Source organism: Notechis scutatus, chromosome Z (genome assembly GCF_049901735.1).
Source record: "Notechis scutatus isolate UNSWTSFEM ecotype Mainland chromosome Z, rNotScu1.2, whole genome shotgun sequence".
In the NCBI taxonomy this organism is placed as follows: Eukaryota; Metazoa; Chordata; class Lepidosauria; order Squamata; family Elapidae; genus Notechis; species Notechis scutatus.
Genome location: NC_142025.1, coordinates 87,308,298 through 87,323,398, shown reverse-complemented (window position 1 = coordinate 87,323,398; position 15,101 = coordinate 87,308,298). Strand labels below are relative to the sequence as shown.

At 39.4% G+C, this 15,101-nt stretch overlaps 1 protein-coding gene across 1 annotated transcript in view; it reads right to left on the bottom strand.

Moving 5' to 3' along the window:
* Positions 1–15,101, bottom strand: part of LOC113426134 (sodium channel protein type 4 subunit alpha-like) — a 145,031-nt gene that overhangs the window by 76,371 nt on the left and 53,559 nt on the right. The window contains 4 exon segments of the mRNA XM_087945221.1: positions 153–326; positions 2,093–2,331; positions 3,029–3,152; positions 5,383–5,544. Of these exon segments, the coding sequence (XP_087801347.1) occupies positions 153–326; positions 2,093–2,331; positions 3,029–3,152; positions 5,383–5,544 (699 nt within the window).

The window sequence follows — 15,101 nt, the reverse complement described above, 5'->3', positions numbered from 1 at the left end:
ATGCATACTTTGCCAAATATAGTAGAAGTGGCTGATGTAACTAAAAGAAGTGGTCTTTCAGATTATCTGATCCCATGCCAAGAAGGGCTTTTGCTCTCAGTGGTGTGGTATCAAATAATGAAGCTGCAGAAAACTTCCATAAGGTCACCTACCAGACGGAAGGATCGTAGTACAGACAGACCTTGAACATTGGCAAGACCAAGCTCTACTAAGCTGAGAGTAACAATAATGCTGTCAAAGATGTTCCATCCTTGCTGGAAGTATTCATAAGGATCTAGAGCAATCAATTTAAGCACCATCTCAGCTGTGAATATCCCTGTGAATACCTGCAGAAAAAGGGAATATATAAAGTTGACATGAAAATGGGAAGAAAGAAGGAATTTATTTACTTTAAAAGCATGCCAGTGAAAAATAGTAAATTCAAAAGATAGTCCTGAATCATCTTCTATACACTACAACTAACAACAGCAGACAGTTCATATATTTTCAGTGGACAACAAGCAACATTTTGATAGTTTTCCAGGAAGGGAGCTACTAGTGAACACTGCAGAGGTTTTCCCTCCCCTCCCCTCTCCCCAAAATTATTCATCAAGATACCATGTATAAGTATAACCCCAATCTCCCTCTGAATCCCATCAGGGTCCATTTGGTGCCTGGGTTGGATCCATTAAAGACATCCTAGCATCTTGCTACAGGTGTCAGCTTCCCAAATAGATCAAATAAGAAACTTGACAAGATTGTAATTCTGTTTTATTATAGGCTACATTAATATAATCTTGCAAACTGAAAATACATATCTCCCACAATCTCTTTTTACCATCTGATAAGATAGATGGTTCCTTTCTAAGTTTCTTTTTTTGCTGTTATTCAGTTCTGGGTGCCCTTCACCTTTTATTTGGTTCTTCTCTAGTTAGCATCTCTTGCCCTTGCTTCCCAAGATCATTCTCATGTACCATTACAGCAGGGGATAGGCACGTAAAACTCCAAGACTAATACAGTACAAAGTGGTCAGTCTAGGATAAGAGGGCTATGGCTGCCATGGTGATCATGAACTCCTGAGACACTTTTGTTTCCATGCCCAAATAAGACAGCTTGAAGTTTCCCAAGTTTGTAAGTGTGGACAACTCCACCAACAACCTAACTAAGGCATTCAGCTCAGGGTAGGAAGATATTTACACTGCCGTGAGGTTGACACAGTTACAACTATCCCATCTCATCCTTAGAATCCAACTCCAGAATATAGGGAATTGCATCTGGTTATCTGCAGAGAGTCTCTTGGAAAACTAAAGCCATCCTCTCACCCCTGTCCTTACATAGTGGGTCATTTCACACCCAAATTCTGAGTAGCCACATTTTCTAGAAAGGCACTTCCCCTATGTCCACCAGCTCTCAACAAAACCTAGTAAGGTCTCTTGTCCACAAACAAGGCAGGTAGTCAACCAGGAATTAAGTAGCAGTAGCAGCAGACCTAAGGCCCAATGACCTGGCAAATTGTCCAGGCAGGTGAAACACCAAATCAGTACTAAAAAAAACCACATTTTTACCTAACCACTTTGAACCCTGGCATGAATTGGTTTCCTTAAAGTACTGTACACCTGTTTTTGTCTGAACATGGGGGAAAGTTGTACACCAGTGTTTCTCAAACTTGGCAATTTTAAAATACAATTGGGCTCTGACCATAGAAGGAAAAAACTGAGAAAATAGTGCTGCATGTATGTAATTAATATAATAAAAGTTCTTATTCCCTGTCACAGAAGTAACACTCACTGTCAACCAATTGATTATGATCAAAATAAAGACAAGACAAAACACTTTTTAGTAAGATATCTATGCAATTTGCTATTCATTCTCAAACAATATGAAAATGATCAATAGTAAGGCTGACAAACAAGCAAGCATCATGGAAGATACAGATGTACCAATTGTTTTAGGTACCAAGATACATATACCAAAAATATCTGATTGGTTACTGTTGAAAACAGAGGCACCACCTGTTTGTTCCATTATTGTGGTATTAGTGGTCATTTCTTTCTTGCAAGCACCTCAGAGTTGTCACACTATCAAATCAAAGAATGAAGAACAGTTCTCCTACCAGATTGCCCACATTCAATACATTGTTGAACTCTTCGGTCATTGGGTAGTGTTCCATGGCCATGAAGACAGTATTGAGGACGATGCAGATGGTGATCCCCAAATCAACAAAAGGGTCCATGACAATGAGCTTAACAATGTGTTTTAGCTTCACCCAAAGCGGGCAACAGTCCCATATTAACACAGTGTGGGCAAATTTATACCACCATGGTGGGCACTTCTGGTGTGCCTCTTCCAGTTCTAAAAACAAAAATCAAAAAGGATATCTACAACAAAATCATTTCCACTAGAGATATAAATCATGAATTATTGAGAGTGCTAACTTTAGCCAACTAATCAATGAGATTGATTGATTGATGGATGGGTTGTTCCTCAAACTCACATTTAAAACAGTATAGGATTACAACTTCTGTACTGTAATCTCCACCCATTCTTGAGGCGAAAATTATTGGAGTTTGCTTATCGAATTTGGTGGAATGAAATTTTTTAATCTCCTCATTATGTTGATCTGAGGTTGTTGGATTGTTGCACAAAAAAAACCAATAGAACTACAACAATTTTATATTTTAATATTGTACTATCATGTGTGGATACCGTATAATATATAAGAGGGACACATTCTTCTATTATAGAATGTTATTGTAAAAGGCACAAGACTTATGGCAGAGGTCTATTCTCTTTCACAACTCTTTCATCAGCATGTCAAATGTTTCTGAAACTACTTTTTCATTGCTTACTGAAAAAAACTAGCAGTTTGTCCATTTCTAAGATTTCTAAGCTAAACATTATAGCCTTTTTCAAATAATCTAGTAAACTGATCTCTAATTCTTATACTATATTTCAGAACAATCTACAATACACTAAACATGAAAATATTATAAAAATAGCTGTTTTTAATTCAAAAGTAATCTAGTTTCTACCTAGTCAAGGCATTTACCTTCAAGAGTACTGGAGACCACACTGACTGCACTCCCTACTCGCTTCTCCAAACCCTTCCCCTCAACACCATCCACATACAAATGGTTTTGATCAGATTTCTCATGTTCTTCCCTTGGATTTGACTGTAATAAAAAATGAGATCCAGGATTAAAAAAAAAAACAGTGACAAAAATGTAAATTTTTGAATAAAAAAGCCTCTATGGCCATTAGCATTAGAATCTGAAGTGACAGTTGAATTAGAGGTGTAATGACTAAAGAATTCAAGCTGTTTGCTATGATATGACTCTAGTTAAAGGAAAGGTTAGGGCTAGGGAAATGATAGGATTCAGGTGGTTTGCACCAGTTCAGTAAAACCGGTACCTAATTTTTTGTTGAGTCCTGCAAATTGGTTAGACGTATTCCAGAAAATCTGTGTTTTCCAGAACATGTCTGGTTTTCATTTCAACTTCCTTCCAGGTGGGGGGAAAAAACCCTCCCCAAAAGTTCAAGAGAGGAGTGACGGGAACCTTTGATCACATCACTCAGGCAAAAACTGTCTCGGGCAGCAGGGACGGGGCCTACACATAAGACAACAGCCCTGGGCCAAAGCACAAGCGGAGCACAAGAGTATCGTGGAGGGTCCTGGAGCAAGAAGGTGTCCTGCCTGCAGCACCCATGCCAGCTTCCTCTTCCCAGCCAGAGCTGGAATGCCACCACGTTTAAGTGCTGGTAGATGCCAGCTTTTTCTTCGGTGGGCCTGGGTAGCTTCTGGAGAGAGATAGGCCTGTTTCAGCACCTGATGCCCAGATGTCCTCACTTTCCCCAAGAATTTCTTTGCCTATCTGATTTCCAGCTCTGCCATGTTTCTCTGTTGCATTTCTCGCCATTGTGTGCAGGGAAACAAAAGTTTATGGGACTAAAAAAAAAAAAGTTCAGTCAATCAATTGCAACTTCTCACAAAATAAATCTTGTGAAGTTGGAATTGATTGGTTGAATTTTTTTTTAGTCCTGCGAACTTGTTTCCCTGCACACGACGGCGAGAAATGCAACAGAGAAATGTGACAGAGCTGGAAATCAGGTAGGCAAAGAAATTATTGGGGGATGCAAGAGCATCTGAGGGATGGTGGGTGGGGCAAGCTCCATAGTGCAGCGCTGCATTAGAGAAATAGAAAATGGAGCAGGCGGCACAAGGGAAGGAGGCCGCTTTTCCTCTTTCTTCTCCCTGCTCCTCCTTCTTCCCTCATGCCAGCCACTCCGTTTCCCATTTCTCCACTGCAGCACAGCACCCAGGATCCTCTTTGATAGTGGGGAGATAATTTAACAACCGGTTCCCCCAGGGTCATTGTGGTAGGATCGTCCTGCATTTACGTCAGAGTTCAAAGACAGGAATAGGCTACACCTCCCACGGCGGCCAACCTGACGCTGGGCAAACCAGTTGTTAAATTATTTGAATCCTACCACTGGGCTAGGGTAAGGATTAGGGTTAGAGTTCAAAAGTAACTATAACCAAGGAAGTCACTTTGTACCAGCAAAAAAATATTGTTGATACTCCTTGAACTCTTTAAGAATTTCACTGTCCAGGTTTGCTAAGAAGTAAGCCATATCAAGTAACTACATCTTCAGTTGGTTAATTATTGATTTTTAAATTTATTATTGCTATATTTTCAGTGACAAAGGCAAAGAGACTTTCTGCCTCAAGCACCAAAACAATTCAGCTGTCTGAAAAAATGAAACCAGATTTGGATGGGGTAACATTTACTGCTCTGACTCAGACTTAGCAGAAAAGCTATCTTTACTACTAACTTTACTCCCCTACAACATCCTTCTGTTTTCACAACTGTGTTTGTTAATCAGTGTTTCTTGCTGATTTCCAGTTACACTGTTATAGAAGTACAGAAAATGAAAAAGTCCTGTTTGCTGGACTCCTCACACATCTAGACAATTGGCTAACCCTATTTGGATTATATAATATAATTTTCTCTAGCATCAGGGTACAGATGACTGGAAGACGTTCCATGCAGAAATATGAGGGGAGGAGAGGGGGCAGGTCGAATGGGCCAAGATTTTAGTCCTTTCAAACACACGTGAAAGTCTGTAACTGTGAGAGACTGTCTATCTTTTGGGTTTAGCAATGCGGGCTGTCTCTAATTCAGATCACAGCCTTCATTTTTAGTCCAGCAATGTCATAAACATGCTACCTGGACTTGTTGTGAAAGCCGTGAAGTTGGCACTTACAGTCCATAGTTAATCTATTCTAGAAGTATCCACACATTAGCTTGTATCAATACAATTCTAATGAGGATTTCTAGAACTATTGAATGGGTAGCAAGCATTATGTTTTTATCTTTGGTTCCTGGTCCATGGAGAACATACCTCACGTACTGTAGCTGATCTTTCCAACACCAAACGTGGGATGACTCGACCATTGCAATCTTTTGGTTCCTCTTGATCACTCTCAGTCTTTTCATCTAATTCTCCTTTTTTCTTTTTTTCTACCATAATGCTTTCTGCAGAGCTGTAATTTGCTGCTTGAAGCTACAAAAAACAAAAATGAAAAAACAGATTTAGCATAAGAAAACCAGGAAAGGGCTGTTGATATGACTGAAATGGTGATTTGCTAACTTTTCCCTTGAATTTTGAATTTCCCTTGAATTTTGAAATCAAATGGTATGTATTTATGTTACTTATGATATTTTTTTCAACTCTTCTACTATTTGGTGCCTTTCAGTTATGCTGGTCAGCAATTTCCATTTGTCCCTAGCCAACAGGATAGCCAAGTCATTAAGACTGATGGAAATAGTGATCCCACAAATCTCAAGGATGCAAGGCAGGGAAGTAGAAATGTCTGTTTCTATGAAAATTATTGTTGGAGAAGATGAGTTGGAGTAACAAATATGATGCTAGAAATTCATACACTATAGCATTCTAAAGTATTCAAAGAATTGTGTAATTATCAACTCAGTAATATTTATAAAGCATTGTAGCATATATTATTATTATTATTTTAAATTATTTGATTTCTAACGATAAAACAAGATATTTACGTTTACTGTAAATTTGCTTGTCAATATGCATTCCAACAAGTCGAGATAATTTGCCATTTAATAGTTATCTATATACTAATTTACCACAGAGCAATTTTCCATTGTTCAAGTGCAATCTGTTGGTGCCTTAAACAGCATCAAATAATAAATAATAATTTATTAAACTTGTAAATTGCGCAAATCTCAATGGCTCACAATAATCAAAAAAATTACCATAAAATCAATAAAAAATAAAAGATTGCAAGCATGACAAACAAGATAGAATGATGTATGCAGTCTCATTCTCCCCCACCAAAGGGCTGGATAACGACTCATGTCTTCACCACCCTTCAACAACAATAGCAAAATCAGGTGATCCAGATCTTGTGGGGGAAATCTTGTTCTAGTGGGCCAGAGCTACTATAGTGAATGCCCACTTTCAAGGCTCCTATAGATGAAATTGTTCAAAAGAACCTAGATATGCCAAACCAGCAGATCAAATCAGACAGGGAGACGTTATGGGAGATAAGCAGACTCTCAAATAATGGGACCCTACTATTCACACCACCTCATTTGGACCAGTTGAACTTTCTGGATGGTCTTCAAGGATAGTGCATGTAGAGTGAGGTGACCACTGCATGAGTGATTGGCTGAAGGGCCTTCCATCTAGGAAAGGGTACAACTGGCAAACCAAATAAAGTGGTTCAAAGGCCTTCTATGCTCTAAAGTAATCATGGAAAACCCATGACACACATTATCAAAGCTGATGTGCCAGCCTTCACCAGCACCTGACAATAACTATTATTGAAAGCACAACCTATTCTTATGCAGTTTTCAGAGACCATGCAAGAATGGGGAGTGCTCTTCTGTGTCCTCTGGACCCTCTGGAAATTAATAAGAAAGCTGTGCCCTTGCACAGTCTCCAGAGTCTCTGAAAATCATGCAAAAATGGGATATACTTTCATGAGGTTTTGGAGACTACAAAAGCTATGGAAGAGCATTTTCCAAAGCTGCTCAAGAATGAAGGCCTCATGCAATATGGAGCTGCCTTGGACAGGTTTTGGGAGCCTGTCAACAGAAATTGCCTGAAGATAAGCAGCAGCATATGACACATCCTGGGAATCACACACATGATCAAACTGTTTTTAAATTAATAAATAGGTAAATAATTGTTTCTCTTTTGTTATGGGAAGAGTGACATGCCAGCAGTCATTCAATGTATGATGATGTTGATATATTGATTGTTTGAGCTGAGATTGTAGTGCTTTGTTGTCATGGATATCAGAGAATGGCTGGTAGTCCATGATTATTGGTACCAGCAACTCAGTTGTTAAGCAAAGCAGTTGCAATTAAAATCATGACTGAGTTTATCTTCAGCTTCCTTTTGCTTTATGACTTTTGTGAAGATTGTAAATGCAAGGACTGGTCATCATTGTTGTAATTGTGAACAGTTGGTGTGCAAGACAGTTGCTAAATGAGGATTACCAGCACTCCATTCTGTGTTCTTTAGAATGTTACATTGAATATTTATGCGGGAAATTTGTTAAAGGAATAAAGATGTTACCTATAAATGTTCTATTTAAGAAACTCCAGGAAGCCAGTCCTGTTGGCAATCCTGTCAGTAAATTTGGCAAAGAGTCTGAGAAGCTGTGTCACTGTTCAGGAATGAAATAGTAAGCAAATTGCTGGCTCACAGTTGATGTTTAAAACTCTAAGGCAGCAACAGTGGGAAGAGGGAGTGTGCAATCATGTGTGTGTGTGTGTGTCTGTGTGTGTGATATAAAGATCAATTTCTCACAGACTTTGTACTAAAATAATAATAATTAATGTCAAAAACTGGCATGATAAAGTAGCAACAATGGTGCATTGGAATATCTGCAAGAAATGCCATTTTCTTACAAGCAAGAATAGGTGGGACTACAAAATAGTCAAAGTAACAGAAAATGAAGACGCTAAAGTGCTCTGGGACTTTAGAATTCAGACAAGCAAGCATCTACCACATAACATCCAAGATTTAACAACTATTAATAAGAAAGACAAAAAAAGTCTGAAAATGAATATGGCAGTACCTAGAATTGTATAGAAAGCAATAGAAATAGCACTTAGATTTATGTAACGCTCCATAGTGCTTTCCAACCTTATCCGAGCAGTTTAGAGAGTCAGGATATTGTCCCCCAACAATCTGGGGCCTCATTTTACCAACCTCAGTAGGATGAAAGGCTGAGTCAACCTCGAGCCCATCAGGATTGAATTTCAGACTATGGGCAGAGTTAGCCTGCAATACTGCATTCTAATCACTGTGCCATCAGGGCTCTTCAAAGAACTGGAGAAAATAACAAAGTACAAAAACTTGCAAATAAAAGTAGAATGACTATGGCAAACAAAAAAGCAAAGACAACTCTAATAGTGATAGGTACCTTGGGTGCAATCCCAAAACATCTGGAGCAGCTCTTGAACACCACTGGCACTGACAAAATCACCATCAATCAATTGCTAAAGGCAGCTTTACTTGGAACAATTACACCATGTGACAATATCTATAATACCATCAAACAGCGGCATCTGCCTATTCCAGGATTTGATAGGTGGATAAAAATGCCAGATCCAATCTAAATATCTGATTGACTGTGCAACCAACTAAGAGCCATGGTGGTGCAGTGGTTAGAATGCAGTACTGCAGGCTACTTCCGCTGACTGCCGGCTGCCTGCAATTTGGCTGTTCGAATCTCAACAGGCTCAAGGTTGACTCAGCCTTCCATCCTTCTGAGGTGGGTAAAATGAGGACTCAGATTGTTGAGGGAAATGTGCTGACTCTGTAAAATGCTTAGAAAGGGCTGTAAAAAGCACTATGAAGAGCACTATGAAGGTATGTAAGTCTAAGTGCAGTGGCGAGATGCACCCTGCTCACAGCTGCTAGAGGGCATCACTGGCAATCCAGTCAGTGAGCTTGTCCACCCTGCTGATGGCGAAGAAAAGGCCCAGCAACATGTAGAGGGTGGAGAAGAGCAGCGCCATCATCGCCTTCACTGTTTCTCCCACCTTTCCCACCTGTTGGTGGCCAGCCGGAGGAGGTGCAACCGGGGTTGGAGAAACCATCCGTGTGTAATGCACTCAGCCCAAACAGTGCTAGCCTTCGCTACTTAAGCCAAAAGGTTCAAGCAACCCTGGGTGACTTAGTAGGACAGGAAAAGAGAATGTTCCCATGCATGCGCAGAGAGCTGCAAGGTGGCACCCAGGCTCCGAAAGAGATATCGGAGATGGTGCGCTTTTCCTGCTTCTGTTGCAGCCGTCTTGAGCAGGTGGAAATTGCCTGTAAAGAAGAGCCACGGTCTGAGTTTCCAATGGAGCATGTTCATGGTTGTCTCCTCTGTTATAGGAAGGAGGTCTAAGAGGGTTGTTAGGTATAACATTGATACCCAACAAGGTTTGAGTGGATAAATATATAAACTAAGGTATCATAGTTTAAGTGTTTGTAACTTTAAGCACCACACTGCATGTAATTAGCCAATTAAGGGTGCGGTTAGAAACTGCAATAAGAGGAAGCAGTAGAAAGCTTGCTGCTTACTGCCTACTGTTTTACTGTTTACCGTTTGCTGTTTACTGTTTACTACTGTTTTACTGCAACTGTCTACTGTTTGATCGTTCTACTGAATATCCAGCGTTATCCTCTGGAGAAAGGCATCGGAGGAGGAGAAGATATCTTTATCGGCTGATAAAGATATAGTAAGGACTATTATCTGGACTGAGTTAGTGAGTCTTACTGAATGGATATATTGTGAATGACATACGGACTGATTGACAATGCTTAAACTCTAACTGGATTAAAAACTATTTAAACTACAAACAGTGTTTGTGTTCAGTGTGTGTATACTCTAAGACCCTTCCTCTCTCATTTGGCTGCCTGGCTTGACTGCTGCTGCATACTCTGCTAGGGGTTTATCCCCAAAAACTAACAATGGTTATGGGCCCAGCTGCACAGTCTAACTAACCAGGATATAGCAGTGAGAGTTGGTGTGAGTTGCACATTACTGTAAAAACAAACTGTTTTTATTAGTTTAAAATAGTCATATATCTGAAGAGTAATGGCACAAGTAAATCTACCACATCTGTCCCTGATATCCAGGCTGGATGGAACAAACTATGTTTCATGGTCAATGAAATGTAGTTTACTTCTACGTAGAGAAGGTTTGTGGGACATAATAACAAACCCACCAGATGTGAGTAGCTGGGATCCTGATGATGAAGAGGATAACCAAAAGTTACAAGACTATAAACGGAAGAATGAGCAGGCTTTATGCATCATAGGACTGACTCTCTGTGACCAGCAGCTTGTCCATATTCGTGGAGAAGAAAATGCTGCAAACTGCTGGGAGAACCTCAGGAAGATATATGTTCGGGACAGTGTAGGAGCACATATAAATCTTACACGGAAGCTGTTTCGAACACATCTTCAAAGGAATGGAGACATGTTAGCTCATTTAAACTGTATGAAGAGCATTTTTCAAGAATTACAAGAAAAAGAGCTTATCTTTAATGAGCTGCAACAAGTATACATTATATTATCTTCATTAGATCAAAGCTATGATGACTATGTGACTTCGTTGGAAGTATTGCCTAAGGATAGCCTCTCATTAACCGAGATTACAGGCAGGCTACTAGAAGAAGCCAGAAGAAGGTGTGAACGTGACCAGCTGAGAGAAGATAAATCTAAGAAAGAAGAGAAATTATCTTCAAAGCTTGATAGAAACCAGCTTAGTAAAGGAAAGCACCGGAAGAAGAGAATTTATCTTCGACGGCATACACAATTAAAAAGTGTTTTAATTGTGGAGGAAGAGGACATTTGGCAAGTTTCTGCAAAAAGGGAAAAAGCCAGAATGTAAAAAAGCCCAAGAAAGCCTTTGAACTAACCATGTTTAGCAGCTGTGATGTGAAGAATGATTTATGGGTGGTGGACAGTGGTGCATCCCACTGCATCACGAGAGATAAGACAAAATTTGTAAAAATGTCTACAAGCTCTCAACATATATCACTTGCTAATGGCTGGAACCTGAAAGCGAAAGGAGAAGGTACTGCACATTGTCCGTACATAAATCAGGATATAAAAATGTTGTATGTACCGCAACTAAAGTTCAACTTGCTTTCTGTAAGGGTATTAGTCAAACTAGGTTATGTAATTACATTTAAAAATAATAATTGCATAATTGAGAAGGATAAAAAAAAGGGTAACTGCAGCTTTAAATGGAACATTATACGTCTTAGATGATAGTAAGAAAGGGAGGCACAGACTGTATTTAACAATATAAAGCCTCATAATGAATGTATCCATTTATTGCATAGGCGTTTGGGGCATGTAAATTTTAAAATGCTAAAACGTACAGTAGAGTTATCTGATGGAATAAGGTTAAAACCTTGTGATAAATATTTGCGTTGTAATGTTTGCTGTGAAGATAAGAGCAAAGTATTGCCTGCAAATAGGTTAAATGGTTTCAAAATCAAAGAACCTTTAGAAGTGATATTTGCAGACATCATAGGTCCAAAGAAACCCAGTATGGGGGGTGCTCGATATATACTGAGCATTATGGACCCACCATTCTAGATATGGGTTTTGCTACTTAATGAACAGCAAAACTGAAACATATAAACATTTTTTCAACTGGCTTAAATTTGCAGAAAGAAAGACTAAACGGCAACTGATAACCCTGGTGACAGATAATGGTACGGAATTTGTTAACAACAAATTCCAGAACAGACTAAAGGTAGCTGGAATAGAGCACAAAAAAGTCTGCACCATACAGGCCAGAACACAACGCATTCATAGAGAGAAGAGGCCAAACACTACAGGCAATGGTTAGAACAATGTTAACTGATTCTGGATTACCTGATTCTTTGTGGGGGGAGGCTACAATGTGTGCTAATAACATATTGAACAACGTTGTTAACACAACGACAGGTGAAATACCATTCACCAAGTGGCATGGCAGGAAACCTGACCTAAGTTACCTGCACACATTTGGTGCACCAGCATGGGTGCATATCCCTACACAACTCAGGCATAAAGGGCAACATAGAGCTAAACGATTTTTCTTCGTTGGTTACCAGGCAAACCATAGGGCATATAGATTTTGGGAGAAAGGCACATCTAAGGTGTTATGTAGTGCTAGTGCCCAATTTCTAGAGCACGTAGGATGGGAGAAGTTAGAACAGGATACTAATAAAGAAGTAATTATTGAATCCTATAGAAATCCCATTAATTATCCCTGTAACTTTAAGAATAAAGTAAAGAGAGAAATACAGGAAGAAATAGAGCCCATAAAGGAAGAAATAGATCCAATAGCTGAGCAGGATGAGGAAGATGAACAGGTAGTAGTTCAAAAAAGTCCTCCTGCAAGCCCTGTAATTCCCAGAAGAACTACATGAATATCTAGACCGCCTGATAGGTACCAGGCTAACACAGTGTGCCAGATTAATAGAGTTCCATGTACTGTAGATGAAATAAAAATGTATTCTACTAAGGATAAGGAAAGTTGGTATGCAGCAATGAATAAGGAACTGAACTCATTAAAGAATATGAAAGTATATGAGAATGCGAGATTACCTGTAGATATGAAGTCCATTGGCTGCAAATGGATCTTTAAGGTAAAATCTGATAAAGATGGAAATATAATCCATAAGGCACGATTAGTAGCCCAAGGTTTTAGACAGAATGCCAATGACTATGATGAGGTGTTTCCACCTAGTCTTAAGGCAGCAACCTTGAGGGCAGCTTTAGTGTGGGCAGCTAGCAAAAAATATATAATTAACCACCTAGATGTGGAAACCGCTTACTTGCACGCCCCATTAAGACACACTATATATATGAAAAAACCTGTTGGAATTAAAAGTGAAATAATAGATAATAATGATTGTTGGTTGTTAAAAAAAAGCCTCTGTGGTCTAAAACAATCAGGCTATGAATGGAACCAGTATATTGTAAAGGAACTAAACAATATAGGATTCAGAGCTGGGTTAGCCGATCCATGTCTATTTAAGAGGAGACAAATGGGAAAATATCATTATTATTGTTGTTCACTGATGATATTGCATTGATTACTGAAACTAATGATGAGGCCAATAAAATAATAGCATCATTAGGAAAGAAAATAAAGATTAAGCAATTAGGGAGATAAAAAAATATCTCGGTTTAAATATACAGAAAACACAGAAGGGCTTTAAGATATCTCAGGAAGATAAGATATGCAAATTGCTAATAGATTATAAAATGGAGCTTTGTAAGCCGGCTAAGACTCCAATGAGTCAGGAGTTTAGCAACACTGATGCACAAAGCCCGGGTTTGATAAGGTAATTTATCAATCATTAATTGGTAGTTTGTCTTATATTAGCAATTGGTCTAGACCAGACATATCGTACAGTGTGAATCAGTTAGCTCGTTTCAATTCTGCACCAAGTGAAAGACACTGGATTGCAGCTAAAAGAATATTAAGATATCTTAAAAGACAATGAATTATTCATTGTATCTAGAGCCAAAAGGTGATCTAATTCTGAGTGCTTATGCTGATGCTAGTTTTGCATCAGAAAGAGACACAAGAAAGTCGACTTCAGGAACAGCCATAATGCTGGGTAAGACATTAATAGGTTGGAAGTCAATAAGACAACAGCATATAAGTTTGTCAACTATGGAGGCAGAATTCTCCTGTTTATCGCTATTATGTACAGAATTGATTGTGTATAAGCAAATGATGAATGATATAGGCATAACTGTGAATTATCCTATAATTATACATGAAGATAATCAGGCAGCAATTCAAATGGCCACAAATATTGCAGTCAAAACTAGGAGCAAACATACAGATTTAAGGTACCTAAACGTTAGACAATCTGTGAGAAGAGTAAAATGATACAGCTGGAGTACTGCATATCGGAGGACAATGTAGCTGATAATTTTACAAAAGCCCAAGGTGCCAGGAAGCACCAGGAGAGTTGTGAAAACTATGGGGTTAGATTGTAAAGGTATTATATATTTATATCACCCAAAAGGGGAGAATGTTAGGTATAACATTGATACCCAACAAGGTTTGGGTGGATAAATATATAAACTAAGGTATCATAGTTTAAGTGTTTGTAACTTTAAGCACCACACTGCATGTAATTAGCCAATTAAGGGTGCGGTTAGAAACTGCAATAAGAGGAAGCAGTAGAAAGCTTGCTGCTTACTGCCTACTGTTTTACTGTTTACCGTTTGCTGTTTACTGTTTACTACTGTTTTACTGCGACTGTCTACTGTTTGATCGTTCTACTGAATATCCAGCGTTATCCTCTGGAGAAAGGCATCGGAGGAGGAGGAGATATCTTTATCGGCTGATAAAGATATAGTAAGGACTATTATCTGGACTGAGTTAGTGAGTCTTATTGAATGGATATATTGTGAATGACATACGGACTGATTGACAATGCTTAAACTCTAACTGGATTAAAAACTATTTAAACTACAAACAGTGTTTGTGTTCAGTGTGTGTATACTCTAAAACCCTTCCTCTCTCATTTGGCTGCCTGGCTTGACTGCTGCTGCATACTCTGCTAGGGGTTTATCCCCAAACACTAACAAGGGTCCCTGTTCTCTAGGAGGGTCCCTACTATCTCATTTGGTTAAAATTTAAATGGGTACATTTAAAAGAATCACAATCCCTCTCCACCAGTATGGTCAAGAAGCAGGCTTAAATCACACTATTAGGGCCCCAAGCTGGACAGCAAAGCTTGGGTTTAATGCCTTGGAGAGGCTAGTAGGGCAGGCAGCAACCCCGGATCCCCGCCTGCCCTGTCCTTCCTTCCACCGATGGTGGCAGAGAGGAAGGCGATCCAGGCTGAGCCCCCACCACTTGCCCCTCCCCCAGCTCGCCCTCGCCTGGATTTTCCACAGCTGCTGGGCTTCGCAACTCAACATCACTCACTCCCACCCAGTCACATGACCCCCCCCTCAGCCATGTCTACCCAATCTGTCATGAGGGCAGAGAACCACTTGTAAAAAAACACCTAGAACCACAAAACCCTTTTGGCATCTTTTTCTCTCTCTCC